Consider the following 19,635-nt stretch of genomic DNA (forward strand, 5'->3'; position numbering starts at 1 on the left):
CTGTCAGTGGCGCATGCGCCGTGTGGCCTGTGTTCTCAAGCAGCAGATTCGTTCCTAAAATCCTTCTTTAAATTTCTCTGTACTTTCCAGTTTTTTAGCTGCGTCTCTTCGGGCGCAGATCGCAGGGAACTCCTGTGGAAATTAACCCCTGAGTTTAGCGTCACTTCCACGGGCTTCCTGGATGTGACGAATGTACGGAAAGCAGACTCCGTCACGTTTATAAACAACATTTACCCGAGGCTCGCTGGCACACGGTTCTCAGCTCAGCTGAGCAACTCCTTGGATATCTTTAGCGGTCGGTTGCAGCCAGGCCGGAAGACGTTCGCCGTGCTTTCGGAAGAGGAGGGCAGCGGGGCAGCTCGGTAGCTGACATTTCAGGCACTCTTTGCGGCTCCCTGGCAGCTGCTCTGGGGGGCGGAGTGTCGGCGAAGTGCAGCGCCGACTGGGGCGCCCGCCCGGTGGAAAAGCGATGGCGTGTTTGCTGGAGGCCCCTCTCCGCATCAGCGTGCTCTCCGTGAGTAAACCTCTGACGTCTGAGCGCGGACGGCCTCGCGCAGAGACACCCGGACGGTGGTTTCCGCTCTACGGCCGAGACTGTCGCGGCTTCGTGCGTTCTGCTGTCCGTTAGCTTGCAGGCTAATGCCCGTTCTGAGTATGTAGCCTCGGAGCGCTACGTCCGATTTAGGTAGTGCGATTTGCACTCGTGCGTCGCTCCGGCGGGCGGGAACATGAGCGAGCATGCCCCTCTTGGGGAGACACGAGCACCTGCGTGTCGGAGTAACAAAATGAAGCTAGCTAAAGAGCTGTCAGTGGAGGAGGTAGCAGCTAGCTGCCCGGTGACGGTGCTGTCTGTTTAGAGTCCGGTCAAAGCCCAACGAAGGCTCCTGAACATGACCCCCCCCCCCACACACACACGCACGCACACACCCCACCCCCATCCCCACACACCCCCGTTTGGGTTGCTCACGCGCTTCATTCCCGCGTGTCGTCCAATCCTAAACATAGTTGCTTTAGCATAGCTTTTAGCCGTGGGCACCAACCCGGGTAAGGTTTTGGTGACCCCCTCTTCCTCCTACTATGTACCAGTGTGTAAACAAAGCCGCCTGCAGCACACCTGACGGACAGGTGAACACCTGGTTCCCTGGCTGGGGGTGTCACGCGCCCCCGCTGCCCAGTAACGGGAGGGTCTGACATCTGTCAGAAACGGGGCAGAGGAGTTTCTCCGGTTTCGTCTGCTCTGATGCTCATTTGTCCCCTCACAGGAGGTCACCGCCACCAGCCGCCACTATGTGGACAGACTGTTCGACCCAGACCCACAGAAGGTTCTGCAGGGAGTCATGTAAGTGGAGCCGCACCAACACCGCTCCTCCTGAGACCCGTGCCAGCAGCACACTCCCCCCTCCTCACAGCGAGCCTCCTGCCTGCCTCCTGGCAGCCTCTGGAGGTGTGAAAAACAAAGTCTTCTCCTTCAAGCTGCTCCGCTGAGCTGAAGGTCTGGGTTGTGGCGAGATCAGGTCCTGTTCTCGCCATTGATGACCACTTTAGCGGATGCGCTCTGTGGGATCTTCTCGGGTGGGCATCTAAGCTTGCTAATGGAAGACTCCACACAGAGTTTATTTGCCAGCTGTGACTGTCAAAGAAAAGGGATTTGGCTCTTGCAGGTTAATGAACGGCTAGAGTTTCGGGTATCACCACTCTTGTCACGGTGAAAGAAAGCAGAAACATCTGGAAGGATTATAAGCTGCAGAAAAACTCAGATTTTGTCAGCTGTGGATCTTCCTTCAGACCCTGACCTAAAACAAGCAGGACTGGGAGTTTTCAGGGATGAGGCTACAGTCCAGGACTGAGTCCCGCTCTGAAATGGTGGTGTATGGGTTTAGTCTGGTCTGATGTGAAAGGCCAGAGGAGGTTCCTGTTCCCAGCAGATCTGACTGAGTCCATCAACGATGATGGCCGCGGACGACCATGGTGCAGAGGTGGAGCAGTCCACCTGTAATTGCAAGATTGCAGGTTGAGTTCCCACCTTGCCAGGCCATGTGTCTTAGTGTCCTTGGGCAAGACACTGAACTTCACATTGCTCCTGGTGGTTATAGGTTAGCATCAGGCTTTGGCATCAGTGTGTGTGAATGGGGGAATTGGACTGTGACTGGAAAGGGACCTTTAAGGAGGTAGAGAAGCGCTATAGATGTATACACCATTTACCATTTACATCTGTGACATGTTTGAAAACGGCTGCAGGTTTCAGGTGGACTGTTGGATGCAGGGCAGGTTCAAGTGTTTGTGTCTGAGTGGCAGATGACTGGCTGCAATTTCATGAGGGCATCCTTGCTTCTCATTAGAGGGTTGGTTGCAGTCCATCAGATCACCTGTCCCAATGAATGGATTTCACATTTCTTTTAATTGGATCGTTGATTCCTCACTGTTTCTGTTCTGCTTAAAGAAACTTAAAGACGTTTGTGTTTGTTGGGTTTCCGTGGGAGTTTTAATACAGCGTTAGTTAGCGGTCCGAGCCGCTCTTTAAGAAGTCGTGGGATGTGTTTGAGACACGGGAACAAGAGAAACCGAGAGTTTTCCAAAATTCAGGATCAGACAACAATTTAAATAGAAATAATGTAAGTTCTACTTTCTGTGTGACCCGGTACCAAGTGACCCATAGACCTCTGGCACCTGTCTGCTGCCTCTGGGTTTGGGGTTCCTGCTTTAAGGTGCTACAGATGAGGTTCAGGTGCTCCTCTGTGTTCAGATGGCAGAGCAGCAGCTCCTGCCAGCTGTTGGCTCATCTCTGCACTCAAACCATCCTGTTATTTTTATCTCCTGAGCAGAGAGGCTCTGGTTACTGGGGAGAAGTTGGTTCACTCTCCTTAGAGGAGACAGGAGTGTTTGGCCCCTGAGTTGCAATGAAATCTTTACCTGGAGATGAGACTTTCTGCTGCTGCTCCACCCACCTGATGTACAAAGACACAGGTCTTGGTTAGATTGAATGAAGACACGAGTGTTTGTGTGACTCCATAGTGACATGAAGAACGCCGTCATCGGAAACAACAAGCAGAAGGCCAACCTGATTGTTCTGGGAGCTGTACCACGGTAAGTCCACCCTCGCACCTGACGCCTGCTGTTCATGAATTATGCTGCCAACCTCCTGGACTCTGGAGCTGGCCTAGGGAAAACTAGAGGCACAAGGTTTCCTTTGTAGATGAATCTCAGAAAACAGATCTCCTTTAGAAAGCTAGTCTCCCTCCAGAAAGCGGGTTTCCCTCTAGAAAGAAAGCGGGTCTACCTTTTAAAAAGCAGGTCTCCCTCTAGGAAGAAAACATGTCTCCCTCTAGAAAAAAAAAAGAAAGAAAAAAAGAAAAGCGGGTTTCCCTCTAGAAAGAAAGCGGGTCTCCTTCTGGAAAGAAAGCAGGTCTCCCTCTAGAACTGAGATCTTCCTCTAGAAAGCAGGTCTGCCTTTAGAAGATGGGTCTCCCTCTAGAAAGAAAGTGGGTCTCCCTCTAGAAAGAAAGTGGGTCTCCCTCTGGAAAGGAGGTATGCCTTTAGAAAGGAGGTCTCCTCTAGAAAGAAGACAAACTGGTCCGGTTTGTTTTCAGGCCACAGAACCATCTGCAGAGCTTTTTCTTTTCCAGGTTGTTATACCTGCTGCAGCAGAGCTCGTCCAGCCTTCAGCTGAGGACCGAGTGCGCTGTGGTTCTGGGCAGTCTGGCCATGGGCACAGAGAACAACATCAAGTCCTTGGTGGACTGCCACGTCATCCCCACCCTCCTGCAAGGTGGTTCAACCTCACGTGGCTACGGCTATGCGTGCGTGCTGAAGGTAGGCGACGGCGCTGATCTGTGTGCTCTGTGCTCGTAGGCCTGCTCTGTCCAGACCTGACCTTCATCGAAGCCTGCCTGCGCTGCCTGAGGACCGTCTTCATCAGTCCTGTCACTCCCGTGCAGCTTCTGTACACTGTAGGTGATCACATGCACACTCAGAGAGTCACGTGCGTTGTATCCCAGAGCCGTTTGAGGACTGAAGTAGCACAAACGGCATAATCCGGAGCTCCACCTCAGTCAGAACATTTGCAAGTAGTTCTGTGAGTCCGACCAACCCAATGGCGGGTTTCAAACCCAAACCCGTTCAGTCAGCAGCAGGGCCTGAGAGCCCAGCTGCTTTGCTTTAGTTTCTGCTCTTGAGCATCACACAGATGCTTTTCAGGGAAGGGCTGCACAGGTGAGCCCACGAGTTCTCCTGTGTGACCCTCATTCCTAACATACCACGCAGAGTTTCACAGTAGCAGGGAAGGAAATCAAAGACGTTCTCAGAGCAGAAGCAGGATCCATGAGGTCAGCATCGAGCTGGAGACGGTTTGTTCTGCTGGGACCCTGCAGACCAGCTTTTCTCTGAAAACCCTTCTGTGGCCAGATGCCGTGTAAAGCCCGTGTTCCTCATGGGTGTCGGTCACTGTTTGGCTCCAACAGCTTCAGCGCCAACGTGGCTGGAGGTCTGACAGGAACAGGCCCGTTTCCGTGTTTCCAATGTTTCTGATCATCATGCTCCCCTTTGGTTTGCCTCAGTGATGACGTCACTGGTGTCTCCAGAAGCTTTAGTTGGTTTCTGGGAAGTTCACTTTTCACTGTTTTTCTGGAATCAAACAATGCAGATTTTCAGAAGAGCTTTTAAATCAGAGAAGAAGAAAAAAAACGCTAGGAGAGTTAAGAAGGGAAACCAAAACTGATGATGTGACCAAATCCAGGTGTTGATACCTGCCCTGCTTCTTCTGGTCTTCTACCTGGAGTTCTGACGCTAAGGCTCAAAGGCAGGGTCAGCATTTACCCTAGAGAGGTTGAGCTTCCCCAGCACTCGTGCAGCTCCTGGACTGACGTGCTGCTGTCACTCCCTGCAGGATCCCACTGTGATCCCTCACCTCATGTCTCTGCTAAGCAGCTCTCAGCGAACGCAGGAGTACGTCACGCAGATCTTCTCCCACTGTTGTAAGGTACCAGCAGACGTGCGCTCTCTGCAGGGAGGGGCTGCAGTCGGAGCCGCTCTCACTGTGGTTTGTTTGTAGACGCTGGAGCATCAGACGGTTCTGTTCAACCACGGAGCCATCCAGAGCATCTCCCCCATGCTGATCTCCCCCTCCTATAAGGTACTGCATGTTGCTCACACAGACCAAACTTCAAATGTGTCCCGGTATGCAGGTCTAACTCTGACTCAGGATGAGAAACCATGTGAAAGCAGGAAACACTGATGGAATGACCTCATTTAGACAGAAGCCAGTTTACAGACAGACATCTGGATGTTAAGGCATTCTGCAATAGAATGTAAACGTCACTTTCATTCATAAAAAGACAAATATGGGTAGAGATTGAGATTTTCCTGAGTCCTCACCACCGGTGTGTTGCTCTGTCCGTGTCTCGGTTCAGGTCCGGATGCAGGCACTCAAGTGTTTCTCAGTCCTGGCCTATGAGAACGCTCAGGTCTCCGTGAGTCTGGTCAATGGTAAGGCTCGGCTTTGGACCTCTGTCGTGTCTGTCCGGGTTCTGTCTGTACGGGTTCTGTCGTGTCTGTCCGGGTTCTGTCTGTACGGGTTCTGTCGTGTACGGGTTCTGTCGTGTCTGTCCGGGTTCTGTCTGTACGGGTTCTGTCGTGTCTGTCCGGGTTTTGTCTTTTCTGTCCGGGTTCTGTCGTGTCTGTCCGGGTTCTGTCTGTACGGGTTCTGTCTGTACGGGTTCTGTCGTGTCTGTCCGGGTTCTGTCTGTCCGGGTTCTGTCTGTCCGGGTTCTGTCTGTACGGGTTCTGTCGTGTCTGTCCGGGTTCTGTCTTTTCTGTCCGGGTTTTGTCTTTTCTGTCCGGGTTCTGTCGTTTCTGTCCGGGTTCTGTCTGTCCAGGTTCTGTCGTTTCTGTCCGGGTTCTGTCTGTCCGGCTTCTGTCGTTTCTGTCCGGGTTCTGTCGTTTCTGTCCGGCTTCTGTCTTTTCTGTCCGGGTTCTTTCTTTTCTGTCCGGTTCTGTCGTTTCTTCCCGGGTTCTGTCTGTACGGGTTCTGTCGTGTCTGTCCGGGTTTTGTCTTTTCTGTCCGAGTTCTGTCGTGTCTGTCCGGGTTCTGTCTGTCCGGGTTCTGTCTGTCCGGGTTCTGTCTGTACGGGTTCTGTCTGTACGGGTTCTGTCGTGTCTGTCCGGGTTCTGTCTGTCCGGGTTCTGTCTGTACGGGTTCTGTCGTGTCTGTCCGGGTTCTGTCTTTTCTGTCCGGGTTTTGTCTTTTCTGTCCGGGTTCTGTCGTTTCTGTCCGGGTTCTGTCTGTCCAGGTTCTGTCGTTTCTGTCCGGGTTCTGTCTGTCCGGCTTCTGTCGTTTCTGTCCGGGTTCTGTCGTTTCTGTCCGGCTTCTGTCTTTTCTGTCCGGGTTCTTTCTTTTCTGTCCGGTTCTGTCGTTTCTTCCCGGGTTCTGTCTCTCCGGGTTCTGTTGTTTCTGTCCGGGTTCTGTTGTTTCTGCCCGGGTTTTGTCTTTTCTGTCCGGGTTCTGTCGTTTCTGTCCGGCTTCTGTCTTTTCTGTCCGGGTTCTTTCTTTTCTGTCCGGTTCTGTCGTTTCTTCCCGGGTTCTGTCTGTCCGGGTTCTGTTGTTTCTGTCCGGGTTTTATCGTTTCTGTCCAGGTTCTGTCTGTCCGGGTTCTGTCGTTTCTGTCTGGGTTCTGTCTTTTCTGTCCGGGTTCTATCGTTTCTGTCCGGGTTCTGTCTTTTCTGTCCGGGTTCTGTCTCTCCGGGTTCTGTCTTTTCTGTCCAGGTTCTGTCTTTTCTGTCCGGGTTCTGTCGTTTTTGTCCGGGTTCTGTCTTTTCTGTCCGGGTTCTATCGTTTCTGTCCAGGTTCTGTCTTTTCTGTCCGGGTTCTGTCTGTCCGGGTTCTGTCTTTTCTGTCCGGGTTCTGTCTTTTCTGTCCAGATTCTGTCGTGTATTCCCGGGTTCTGTCTGTCCGGGTTCTGTCTGTCCGGGTTCTGTCGTTTCTGTCCGGGTTCTATCGTTTCTGTCCAGGTTCTGTCTTTTCTGTCCGGGTTCTGTCTGTCCGGGTTCTGTCGTTTCTGTCCGGGTTCTGTCTTTTCTGTCTGGGTTCTGTCTTTTCTGTCCGGGTTTTGTCTTTTCTGTCCGGGTTCTGTCGTGTCTGTCCGGGTTCTGTCGTGTCTGTCCGGCTTCTGTCTTTTCTGTCCGGGTTCTGTCTTTTCTGTCCGGGTTCTGTCGTTTCTGTCCGGGTTCTGTCGTGTCTGTCCGGCTTCTGTCTTTTCTGTCCGGCTTCTGTCTTTTCTGTCCGGGTTCTGTCTTTTCTGTCCGGGTTCTGTCTTTTCTGTCCGGGTTCTGTCGTGTATGTCCGGCTTCTGTCTTTTCTGTCCGGGTTCTGTCGTTTCTGTCCGGCTTCTGTCGTTTCTGTCCGGGTTCTGTCTTTTCTGTCCGGGTTCTGTCGTTTCTGTCCGGGTTCTGTCGTGTCTGTCCGGGTTCTGTCTTTTCTGTCTGGGTTCTGTCTTTTCTGTCCGGGTTCTGTCGTTTCTGTCCGGCTTCTGTCGTTTCTGTCCGGGTTCTGTCTTTTCTGTCTGGGTTTTGTCTTTTCTGTCCGGGTTTTGTCTTTTCTGTCCGGCTTCTGTCGTTTCTGTCCGGGTTCTGTCTTTTCTGTCTGGGTTCTGTCTTTTCTCTCCAGATTCTGTCGTTTCTGTCCGGGTTCTGTCTTTTCTGTCCGGCTTCTGTCGTTTCTGTCCGGGTTCTGTCTTTTCTGTCCGGTTCTGTCGTTTCTGTCCGGGTTCTGTCGTTTCTGTCCGGGTTCTGTCTTTTCTGTCCAGGTTCTGTCTTTTCTGTCCGGGTTCTGTCTGTCCGGGTTCTGTTGTTTCTGTCCGGGTTCTGTTGTTTCTGTCCGGGTTTTATCGTTTCTGTCCAGGTTCTGTCTTTTCTGTCCGGGTTCTGTCTGTCCGGGTTCTGTCGTTTCTGTCCGGGTTCTGTCTTTTCTGTCCGGGTTCTGTCTTTTCTGTCCGGGTTCTGTCTTTTCTGTCCGGGTTCTGTCGTTTCTGTCCAGGTTCTGTCGTTTCTGTCCGGGTTCTGTCGTTTCTGTCTGGGTTCTGTCTTTTATGTCCGGGTTCTGTCGTTTCTGTCTGGGTTCTGTCTTTTCTGTCCGGGTTCTGTCTTTTCTGTCCGGGTTCTGTCTTTTCTGTCCGGGTTCTGTCTTTTCTGTCCGGGTTCTGTCTTTTCTGTCCGGGTTCTGTCGTTTCTGTCCGGGTTCTGTCTTTTCTGTCCGGGTTCTGTCGTTTCTGTCCGGGTTCTGTCGTTTCTGTCTGGGTTCTGTCTTTTCTGTCCGGGTTCTGTCTTTTCTGTCCGGGTTCTGTCTTTTCTGTCCGGGTTCTGTCGTTTCTGTCCGGGTTCTGTCGTTTCTGTCCGGGTTCTGTCTTTTCTGTCCGGGTTCTGTCTTTTCTGTCCGGGTTCTGTCGTTTCTGTCCGGGTTCTGTCGTTTCTGTCTGGGTTCTGTCGTTTCTGTCCGGGTTCTGTCGTTTCTGTCTGGGTTCTGTCTTTTCTGTCCGGGTTCTGTCGTTTCTGTCTGGGTTCTGTCGTTTCTGTCCGGGTTCTGTCGTTTCTGTCCGGGTTCTGTCTGTCCGGGTTCTGTCGTTTCTGTCCGGGTTCTGTCTTTTCTGTCCGGCTTCTGTCTTTTCTGTCCGGCTTCTGTCTTTTCTGTCTGGGTTCTGTCTTTTCTGTCCGGGTTCTGTCTTTTCTGTCCGGGTTCTGTCTTTTCTGTCCGGGTTCTGTCTTTTCTGTCCGGGTTCTGTCGTTTCTGTCCGGGTTCTGTCGTTTCTGTCCGGGTTCTGTCTTTTCTGTCCGGGTTCTGTCTTTTCTGTCCGGGTTCTGTCGTTTCTGTCTGGGTTCTGTCGTTTCTGTCTGGGTTCTGTCGTTTCTGTCCGGGTTCTGTCTTTTCTGTCCGGGTTCTGTCTTTTCTGTCCGGGTTCTGTCGTTTCTGTCTGGGTTCTGTCTTTTCTGTCCGGGTTCTGTCTTTTCTGTCCGGGTTCTGTCGTTTCTGTCCGGGTTCTGTCGTTTCTGTCCGGGTTCTGTCGTTTCTGTCCGGGTTCTGTCGTTTCTGTCTGGGTTCTGTCGTTTCTGTCCGGGTTCTGTCGTTTCTGTCCGGGTTCTGTCGTTTCTGTCCGGGTTCTGTCGTTTCTGTCCGGGTTCTGTCTGTCCGGGTTCTGTCGTTTCTGTCCGGGTTCTGTCGTTTCTGTCCGGGTTCTGTCTGTACGGGTTCTGTCGTGTCTGTCCGGGTTCTGTCTGTCCGGGTTCTGTCTGTACGGGTTCTGTCGTGTCTGTCCGGGTTCTGTCTTTTCTGTCCGGGTTTTGTCTTTTCTGTCCGGGTTCTGTCGTTTCTGTCCGGGTTCTGTCTGTCCAGGTTCTGTCGTTTCTGTCCGGGTTCTGTCTGTCCGGCTTCTGTCGTTTCTGTCCGGGTTCTGTCGTTTCTGTCCGGCTTCTGTCTTTTCTGTCCGGGTTCTTTCTTTTCTGTCCGGGTTCTGTCGTTTCTGTCCAGGTTCTGTCGTTTCTGTCCGGGTTCTGTCGTTTCTGTCTGGGTTCTGTCTTTTATGTCCGGGTTCTGTCGTTTCTGTCTGGGTTCTGTCTTTTCTGTCCGGGTTCTGTCTTTTCTGTCCGGGTTCTGTCTTTTCTGTCCGGGTTCTGTCTTTTCTGTCCGGGTTCTGTCTTTTCTGTCCGGGTTCTGTCTGTACGGGTTCTGTCGTGTCTGTCCGGGTTCTGTCTGTCCGGGTTCTGTCTGTACGGGTTCTGTCGTGTCTGTCCGGGTTCTGTCTTTTCTGTCCGGGTTTTGTCTTTTCTGTCCGGGTTCTGTCGTTTCTGTCCGGGTTCTGTCTGTCCAGGTTCTGTCGTTTCTGTCCGGGTTCTGTCTGTCCGGCTTCTGTCGTTTCTGTCCGGGTTCTGTCGTTTCTGTCCGGCTTCTGTCTTTTCTGTCCGGGTTCTTTCTTTTCTGTCCGGTTCTGTCGTTTCTTCCCGGGTTCTGTCTCTCCGGGTTCTGTTGTTTCTGTCCGGGTTCTGTTGTTTCTGCCCGGGTTTTGTCTTTTCTGTCCGGGTTCTGTCGTTTCTGTCCGGCTTCTGTCTTTTCTGTCCGGGTTCTTTCTTTTCTGTCCGGTTCTGTCGTTTCTTCCCGGGTTCTGTCTGTCCGGGTTCTGTTGTTTCTGTCCGGGTTTTATCGTTTCTGTCCAGGTTCTGTCTGTCCGGGTTCTGTCGTTTCTGTCTGGGTTCTGTCTTTTCTGTCCGGGTTCTATCGTTTCTGTCCAGGTTCTGTCTTTTATGTCCGGGTTCTGTCTCTCCGGGTTCTGTCTTTTCTGTCCAGGTTCTGTCTTTTCTGTCCGGGTTCTGTCGTTTTTGTCCGGGTTCTGTCTTTTCTGTCCGGGTTCTATCGTTTCTGTCCAGGTTCTGTCTTTTCTGTCCGGGTTCTGTCTGTCCGGGTTCTGTCTTTTCTGTCCGGGTTCTGTCTTTTCTGTCCAGATTCTGTCGTGTATTCCCGGGTTCTGTCTGTCCGGGTTCTGTCTGTCCGGGTTCTGTCGTTTCTGTCCGGGTTCTATCGTTTCTGTCCAGGTTCTGTCTTTTCTGTCCGGGTTCTGTCTGTCCGGGTTCTGTCGTTTCTGTCCGGGTTCTGTCTTTTCTGTCTGGGTTCTGTCTTTTCTGTCCGGGTTTTGTCTTTTCTGTCCGGGTTCTGTCGTGTCTGTCCGGGTTCTGTCGTGTCTGTCCGGCTTCTGTCTTTTCTGTCCGGGTTCTGTCTTTTCTGTCCGGGTTCTGTCGTTTCTGTCCGGGTTCTGTCGTGTCTGTCCGGCTTCTGTCTTTTTATGTCCGGCTTCTGTCTTTTCTGTCTGGGTTCTGTCTTTTCTGTCCGGGTTCTGTCTTTTCTGTCCGGGTTCTGTCGTGTATGTCCGGCTTCTGTCTTTTCTGTCCGGGTTCTGTCGTTTCTGTCCGGCTTCTGTCGTTTCTGTCCGGGTTCTGTCTTTTCTGTCCGGGTTCTGTCGTTTCTGTCCGGGTTCTGTCGTGTCTGTCCGGGTTCTGTCTTTTCTGTCTGGGTTCTGTCTTTTCTGTCCGGGTTCTGTCGTTTCTGTCCGGCTTCTGTCGTTTCTGTCCGGGTTCTGTCTTTTCTGTCTGGGTTCTGTCTTTTCTGTCTGGGTTCTGTCTTTTCTGTCCGGGTTTTGTCTTTTCTGTCCGGGTTTTGTCTTTTCTGTCCGGGTTCTGTCTTTTCTGTCCGGGTTCTGTCTTTTCTGTCCAGATTCTGTCGTTTCTGTCCGGGTTCTGTCTTTTCTGTCCGGCTTCTGTCGTTTCTGTCCGGGTTCTGTCTTTTCTGTCCGGGTTCTTTCTTTTCTGTCCGGTTCTGTCGTTTCTGTCCGGGTTCTGTCTTTTCTGTCCAGGTTCTGTCTTTTCTGTCCGGGTTCTGTCTGTCCGGGTTCTGTTGTTTCTGTCCGGGTTCTGTTGTTTCTGTCCGGGTTTTATCGTTTCTGTCCAGGTTCTGTCTTTTCTGTCCGGGTTCTGTCTGTCCAGGTTCTGTCGTTTCTGTCCAGGTTCTGTCGTTTCTGTCCGGGTTCTGTCTTTTCTGTCCGGGTTCTTTCTTTTCTGTCCGGTTCTGTCGTTTCTGTCCGGGTTCTGTCTTTTCTGTCCAGGTTCTGTCTTTTCTGTCCGGGTTCTGTCTGTCCGGGTTCTGTTGTTTCTGTCCGGGTTCTGTTGTTTCTGTCCGGGTTTTATCGTTTCTGTCCAGGTTCTGTCTTTTCTGTCCGGGTTCTGTCTGTCCGGGTTCTGTCGTTTCTGTCCGGGTTCTGTCTTTTCTGTCCGGGTTCTGTCTTTTCTGTCCGGGTTCTGTCGTTTCTGTCCGGGTTCTGTTGTTTCTGTCCGGGTTTTATCGTTTCTGTCCAGGTTCTGTCTTTTCTGTCCGGGTTCTGTCTGTCCAGGTTCTGTCGTTTCTGTCCAGGTTCTGTCGTTTCTGTCCGGGTTCTGTCTTTTCTGTCCGGGTTCTTTCTTTTCTGTCCGGTTCTGTCGTTTCTGTCCGGGTTCTGTCTTTTCTGTCCAGGTTCTGTCTTTTCTGTCCGGGTTCTGTCTGTCCGGGTTCTGTTGTTTCTGTCCGGGTTCTGTTGTTTCTGTCCGGGTTTTATCGTTTCTGTCCAGGTTCTGTCTTTTCTGTCCGGGTTCTGTCTGTCCGGGTTCTGTCGTTTCTGTCCGGGTTCTGTCTTTTCTGTCCGGGTTCTGTCTTTTCTGTCCGGGTTCTGTCGTTTCTGTCCGGGTTCTGTCGTTTCTGTCCGGGTTCTGTCGTTTCTGTCTGGGTTCTGTCTTTTATGTCCGGGTTCTGTCGTTTCTGTCTGGGTTCTGTCTTTTCTGTCCGGGTTCTGTCTTTTCTGTCCGGGTTCTGTCTTTTCTGTCCGGGTTCTGTCTTTTTTGTCCGGGTTCTGTCGTTTCTGTCCGGGTTCTGTCTTTTCTGTCCGGGTTCTGTCGTTTCTGTCCGGGTTCTGTCGTTTCTGTCTGGGTTCTGTCTTTTCTGTCCGGGTTCTGTCTTTTCTGTCCGGGTTCTGTCTTTTCTGTCCGGGTTCTGTCGTTTCTGTCCGGGTTCTGTCTTTTCTGTCCGGGTTCTGTCGTATCTGTCCGGGTTCTGTCGTTTCTGTCCGGGTTCTGTCGTTTCTGTCTGGGTTCTGTCGTTTCTGTCCGGGTTCTGTCGTTTCTGTCTGGGTTCTGTCTTTTCTGTCCGGGTTCTGTCGTTTCTGTCTGGGTTCTGTCGTTTCTGTCCGGGTTCTGTCGTTTCTGTCCGGGTTCTGTCTGTCCGGGTTCTGTCGTTTCTGTCCGGGTTCTGTCGTTTCTGTCCGGGTTCTGTCTTTTCTGTCCGGGTTCTGTCTTTTCTGTCCGGGTTCTGTCTTTTCTGTCCGGGTTCTGTCGTTTCTGTCTGGGTTCTGTCGTTTCTGTCCGGGTTCTGTCTGTCCGGGTTCTGTCATGTCTTCCCGGGTTCTGTCCGGGTTCTGTGGTGTGGGTTGGATTTCTCTCCCCTCTGTCTGTGGTTTTTCAGCGTTCTGCTTGTCGTTGGTCTTTAGTCGTGGTTGACGGGGAGCAGCTGCCACAGGTTTTTGTCAGAATGATGCAGAGAGACCAGCCTATTGAAATGCAGCTGACGGCAGCCAAATGGTGAGGGATTGAAATGTGTTTTATGAAAGCATGTTGTCAGATTTCACAAATGACTTCTGGTTTCCTCGTGGCAGTTTAACCTACATGTGTCGAGCAGGTGCCATCAGGACGGACGAGGGCTGCATCGTGCTGAAGGTAGGCCCCTCTGAAGCCGAACCCGGGTCCTGACGGGCTGTCCTCTGAACCGCTGGTGTTGTGGGTGCAGACTCTGCCGTGCCTGGTGCGGATGTGCAGTAAGGAGCATTTGTTGGAGGAAAGGGTGGCGGGTGCGGAGACGCTGGCCTACCTCATGGAGCCGGATGTGGAGCTACAGCGGATTGCCAGCACCACAGATCACCTCTTGGCCATGCTGGCCGACTACTTCAAGTACCCCAGCTCCGTGTCGGCCATCGCTGACATTAAGAGGGTGAGTACAGGCAGTTTCTCTTTTTGGGTTAGGGTGAACAGAAAATGATGTTGTTGGGTTTGACAAAAACAGCACAAAGCCTTATAAGGCTCTTGCACTGGAGCAGTGACTTGGACTTGGGCCCAGACTTGAGTCCCACTTAAAGACCCGATCCAATGAAAATGGCTTTTTTGGTGTTTACATGTTCCTGTAGCATTTTTCTCACAATGAAGGACATGCATTAAGAAAATTAAGATTAAAATAACTTTTCTGAGTATTTCTTTATTAAAAATAGTAAAATAGTAAAATATAAAATAGTTAAAAAATAGTTTGTGAAAAAGCTTTAGTTGTTGCATACAAACTACAATCTGCAGGCCAGAAGCTCCGTCCTCTGCTCCTTTCTGATGCATCCACCTGCAGACAAATAGATCCATGTATGAGCTAGCATCTGGCTCAAAACTGGATGGCTGGATTGCGCCAATATAACACTGCTGCTAAGAAAGGTGTTAACTAATGATTGTAATTCAGTCTCCAAGAATCTACAGAAACCCTTCCCTCAGCTTCCATAAGCCCGCCTCTGATTTCTCGTGTTGTTGTCTGCAGCTGGACCATGACCTGAAGCATGCGCACGAGCTACGACAAGCCGCCTTTAAGCTTTACGCATCGCTGGGCTCCAACGATGAGGACATCCGTAAAAAGGTTTGCTCTGTTTTTCCTCTCATCTTGAGCAGTCCAGCTGCTCCATGTGTCTTTATCCTGCTTCATATCTGCCGGCCGCAGATCACAGAGACGGAGAACATGATGGACAGGATCGTCAGCGGCCTTTCAGAGTCTAGCATTAAAGTACGACTGTCTGCGGTTAGGTAAGACATTCATCCATCCACTCACGCATCTACCCGTCATCGTGGAGGAGAAGCAGATCTACTCTGGGTTCATCAAGAACATACGAGCTTAATCCTTGGACATTATTTCGACTACCGTCACTCTTGAACCGTGCTGCCAGTATCATATAAAAACACGATTGTGGTTCTTTGTAGCTCAGATCCGAACGAGTGAAGCTCTGCAGCTGCACAGCGGCTAATGCACGGAGCCAAGATGCTGTTGGCAGAGCGGGCCAAAGTTCTGCAGAACCTCCCAGATATACATTCTGGATCAGAGACCTGATGGATCACAGTAGGGCTGCATGATGTGAGGAAAACTCGCGATATGTGATATTAGTGATCAATATTGCAGTGACGATATAAGAACAAATAGCAAAACAACCAAAAACATCCTTTCTAATTCACTGCAACAGTTTAGAAATGAATGACCATCATCTGCATAGGAGGAGATTATCTAACATAAACGGCTCCATCTGATTGGTCAAATGCATAAAGGGATTTATTTGGTTTGTTAAACACTTCAAATGGCCATACGACTGTTTTAGCATCATTTATCGCAATTTTTGCCGTCTTTTGCGACATGCATATTGCACAGCTTTAAGTTGTGATGAAGATAAATTTGCGATATATTGTGCAGACTTGGATCACAGTGATGTGTCCAACACTCTGAAAAAAGGCCGACGTCATGGCGATGAGCGGTGAAACCCGTGTTTACTTCCACGTGTGAGAAAGTGCAGCTGCAGAGCAGACGTCATGGAAACGAAGCATCAGAGCCACATTCATCCTGTCATCCTCATCATCATCACTTTATTGATTCTGGAAAGAATTGGAGTTTTTTTTTTCTTTATTTTTGAAGCACCGTTCAGACTCCTGAACTGTTCTGGAGAAGCTACATTAAGCAATATTGAAAATAAGCAGCACTTTATTAACTTAATCATACTTTTAGAACCTTATCGGTTTCATTCTAATTTGTTTTCATAGACTGAAAAATATTTTGTTGTGGAAATCAGAAGATGTTGACTCTTCCCTTTCTATATTTTAAGTTACCAAAATAAAAGCACTGTGAATTTGGGTAAAAGCAGCTTATATGTGAGATACAGTTGCAGTGCTTAACATTGTGATCATTAAATAAACTGAATTTGACCGTTTTATTACAATGAAAGACATATTGATATTCAGGAACTGTTGTTCTCAGTCATACTCTTAAAAAAAACATGTTTCGTAGGTGAATTGGCAAATCTAAATTGTCCCTAGGTGTGAGTGTGAGTGGGTGTGTGACAGACTGGTGACCTGTCCAGGGTGTCCCCTGGCTTCGCCCACAAGTGGCCAGGATAGGCTCCAGCAGCCCCGTGACCCCGAAAGGAACAAAATGAATGAATGAATAAATGTTCCAGTACAATATCAGGATATGTATCGTATCACCAGATTCTTGCCGATACACACTCCTACTTTTAACCAGTGCTAACCGGAGCTTCCTTTAAACGTTTTCTCGCCCTCCTTATAAAAAACACAGAAGATGCTGAGAATCCCGTGTAGTTATACTGAAGAGCTCCACAAAGCTGTCGGCAAACTGCTCCATAGTCTCTACATTTTCAATAAAAGTGATGTTAATCAGCTGTAATGCTGCATGAATGTTTCAAATGCTTTGGTTCATGTGTTTATGCTCATGTTTGTGCAGATGTCTTCACAGTCTTTCACGCTCCGTGCAGCAGCTCAGAACCAGCTTTCATGACCATGCAGTCTGGAAGCCCCTGATGAAGGTCAGTTAGTGACGTCCAACCTGCATTCACTACAACAGACTGCCTGGAAAGGAAGCTTACGTCTGTCTTTGTGTGTAGCTGCTCCAGAACGCCCCAGATGAAGTTCTGGTCATGGCTTCTTCTACACTATGCAACCTGCTGCTGGAGTTCTCCCCCAGCAAAGAGGTGGGTCCACAAACAGAATCAAACAACTGCCTGAGAGCCTCTTCTGGAAGTGGTGCTTCATCCTTGGTGGTAGAAAACAGAGACACGGGTGGAGGGTTCTGTCAGATCTCAGTGATGTCACAGACGTTGCAGGGACTCGTGCAGCAGCAGCAGCAGCAGCAGCATGCAGCAGCAGCAGCATGCAGCAGCATGCAGCAGCAGCAGCATGCAGCAGCAGCATGCAGCAGCATGCAGCAGCATGCAGCAGCATGCAGCAGCATGCAGCAGCAGCAGCATGCAGCAGCAGCATGCAGCAGCATGCAGCAGCAGCAGCATGCAGCAGCAGCATGCAGCAGCAGCAGCAGCAGCAGCAGCAGCATGCAGGTCATTGTGTGGCTGCTTAAACGCAGCTCTCTGCATGCATAGCATGCAGCCGTGTCTATGGTCATTCATGCATGAAGCATGCTTCTAGAAATGCCTTTTTGGTCCTAGACCAGCACAGACGTGGCTTTGTGAGGGTCCATACATGTAGGCATATCAGTGAATGAGCTGCATTTATATCTGTTTTGAAGTGAATCTAGAGGACTTGGCCGGGTAGATGTGTGTAATAATAAAGGACCATCAGAAGGAGGAAATAACATCTCATGTCCTCTGATTGTTGTCCGGGGCTCCTTTCTTCACGTCTTTTTGGTTCCCTCACTGCTGCAGTCACTCAGACAGCTGTGAAGGGAAGGCTCCAGTTCCTGAGCAGAGCTGGGGTCCACTCCGCTTGTGTGGATGATGTTCTACCCGACCCTCACGTTGTGAACACTGGAGCTGCTTCTTGTGTGTCTGCAGCCCATCCTGGAGTCCGGGGTGATCGAGTTACTGTGCAGTTTGACGCAGAGCGACAGTCCGGCACTGAGGGTGAACGGGATCTGGGCCCTCATGGTTGGAACTTCTCCCATTTTCCTTCAAATTCCAGCTGTAATGATTCCGCTCTTGAGCCGTCCTGGTGTCTCTGTGTCTGAAGAACATGGCGTTCCAGGCTGACCAGAAGGTGAAGGTGGAGATCATCCGGTGTTTGGGCACGGAGCAGCTCTTCCGCCTGCTCTCTGATCCTGACTCCAATGTGCTGATGAAGACGCTCGGCCTTCTGCGCAACCTGCTGTCCACCCGGCCGGTAAAAGCCCTGGCACAAACGCCACGGGGGCGGGAGGGGTGTTGCTATTCTGATGTCACGAGGCATCCGTTTGTATGAACCACCGTCGTGAACGGATGTTTGTTTCCCCCCCGCTGGCAGCACATTGACCAGATCATGGCCTCTCATGGGAAGCAGATCATGCAGGCAGTGACCCTCATCCTGGAAGCAGAGCACAGCATAGAGGTCAAGGAGCAGGTGAGGCCGCTCTGCCTGCAGGGACCTGCGTTCACTCAGCAGCCGGCTGAGGCTCCGCCTCCATCACAGCTGTTTTTGCATCCTCCAGACGCTGTGCATCCTCGCCAACATCGCTGACGGGAACACGGCCAAAGACCTGATCGTGACCAACCACGACATGCTGCAGAAAGTCAAGTACTACATGGTACCGTCCATCCGTCTGATACATTAAGCCTCAACAGCTGCAGCAAACGGGAAGAACAAGCAGGACAATCTCTAGTGGGAACACGTCCTGCTTTTCTTCAGCCTGTCAGAGGAAACTCTATCCATGTACAGGACCGTATATTACCTTTGGACACTAAACAACCATTTTTCATAAAATATCAGTTATTTTCAGCTCAGTTTCTTACCTGGAAATAAGACGACTCGGTCTCTGAGGCTCCGCCTTTCTCTCCTGGTGGGTGCCGCCCATTTCGTGATGTCATCCTAGAGCCGGCCTCTGCAGCGTGTCGGCGTTTCATCCATGAAAACTAACATCTTTACAAAGATGGATGTGCAGATTGTGCGTATAAAGGGAGAAGGTTCATGCTGAACACCGCTAGCTCCACAGAGAAAGTGGGCGTGTCTGTTAGCCTGGAGGCGGAGCTGGTATTGAAGGCTCTTCCTGGTTCCTCACTTTGTGACATCACAATGTGAGGACCCACCCGTTTTCATGGATTGGGAGGGGCTGGTGCTTAGAGAGCAGGAATCCTCAGAGATGGATGATTGGATGAAAATACTGCACAGGGTTTGTTTTGGTGAGGAATGAACATTATGATGCAATTAAAAGATAAAATGGTGATTTTGCATAATATAGACCCTTTAATGAAAAACCTTGAAGTTATGGGGTAAGAGGTAATGACTGATCCTTCTGGGACGCTTGACTCTGTTTAAATGTAGCATCATTGACATGAATGGACCATCAAACGGGTTTCTCTCTTCTTCACCGTCTCCCTCCTGCAGGGCAATTCTAGTGTGAAGCTGCAGCTGGCTGCCACCTTCTGTGTGTCCAACCTGATCTGGAATGAGGATGACGGTGAGTCTGCAGTCACTGCGACCAAGAAGCTGCTCTCTTTTACAGACTTAAATAGCTAAGCCCCCCCCCCCCCCCCCCGTTAAAGTGGGTGTGGCCTGACCTTGGGTGCTGGGGGGCCTTGAGCTTTTCTGTGCCTCTGTCTCTCAGGCGCTCAGGAGCGGCAGGACAAGCTCCGGGAGCTGGGCTTCGTGGACGTCCTGCACAAGCTGACCCTGTCCTCCGACCCCAACCTCAGCGACAGGTGGGGCGCGTGCACGTGTGCGCGTGCTCAGGGGTTCGGCCGCTCACTCTTGTCCGTGCTTGTGTGTGCGTCAGGGCGAAGACGGCGCTGCAGCAGTACCTAGCGTGACCACAGGGGGCTGCGATCCTCTTCTGGGAGATCAACGGACAGCCTGGGGGGCGCGAGGCCCGGATTCCGGGTCTGGAGGTCCGAGGCGGCTCGCCACACAGAGACGCCTCCTTCTGGTGGTCTGGAGGCTCCCCCCTGAACCCGTCCACACGCTCTGCTGAAGATGATGAGGGAGGGGGGGCTCCTGCTCTGTTCTTCCCTCTGAGGGCGCCCCCATCTGGGCGTGAAGTGGGAGGGAGACAGCAGAGCCTGATCCTGTCTCTAACTCTGAATATATGAAGCATAAATATATTTTTGAAGGTTGATGCCCCCCTCCCCATGCGTTCTGGACCCTCCTGTGCACATTGGAGGGAGGTGCACGTGTCACCTTATGATCCCCATGGGAGATGTAGTTTCATAGCTGAGCCCCCCCCCACAGGCCTCAGCTCTTCTCCTGTCAGACTCCTCCAGCTCTGATTGGACGAATGTTTCCTCAAATATATGCAGATGAGATCATCCTGTGTGTGCGGCTTCTTTGTGTGTGTGTGTGTGTGGGGGGGGGGGGGGTCAG

The 19,635-nt window shown here is 51.1% G+C and overlaps 1 protein-coding gene across 1 annotated transcript; it reads left to right on the forward strand.

Moving 5' to 3' along the window:
* The first annotated feature begins 313 nt into the window (after positions 1-313).
* On the forward strand, positions 314-19,580 carry armc8 (armadillo repeat containing 8). The gene is made up of 22 exons (XM_078939035.1): positions 314-514; positions 1,263-1,339; positions 3,013-3,084; positions 3,624-3,766; positions 3,850-3,947; positions 4,883-4,975; positions 5,048-5,128; positions 5,406-5,481; positions 13,044-13,134; positions 13,209-13,269; positions 13,340-13,540; positions 14,123-14,218; positions 14,300-14,382; positions 16,079-16,160; positions 16,239-16,325; positions 17,142-17,234; positions 17,317-17,466; positions 17,587-17,682; positions 17,771-17,866; positions 18,664-18,736; positions 18,884-18,977; positions 19,052-19,580. The coding sequence occupies exons 1-22, from the start codon at positions 470-472 to the stop codon at positions 19,083-19,085; spliced, it is 2,022 nt and encodes a 673-aa protein (XP_078795161.1). The 5' UTR covers positions 314-469; the 3' UTR covers positions 19,086-19,580.
* Positions 19,581-19,635: the final 55 nt, after the last annotated feature.

This window comes from Oryzias latipes, chromosome 21, assembly GCF_053564925.1.
Source record: "Oryzias latipes strain Hd-rR chromosome 21, Olatipes_Hd-rR_3.1".
Lineage (NCBI taxonomy): Eukaryota > Metazoa > Chordata > Actinopteri > Beloniformes > Adrianichthyidae > Oryzias > Oryzias latipes.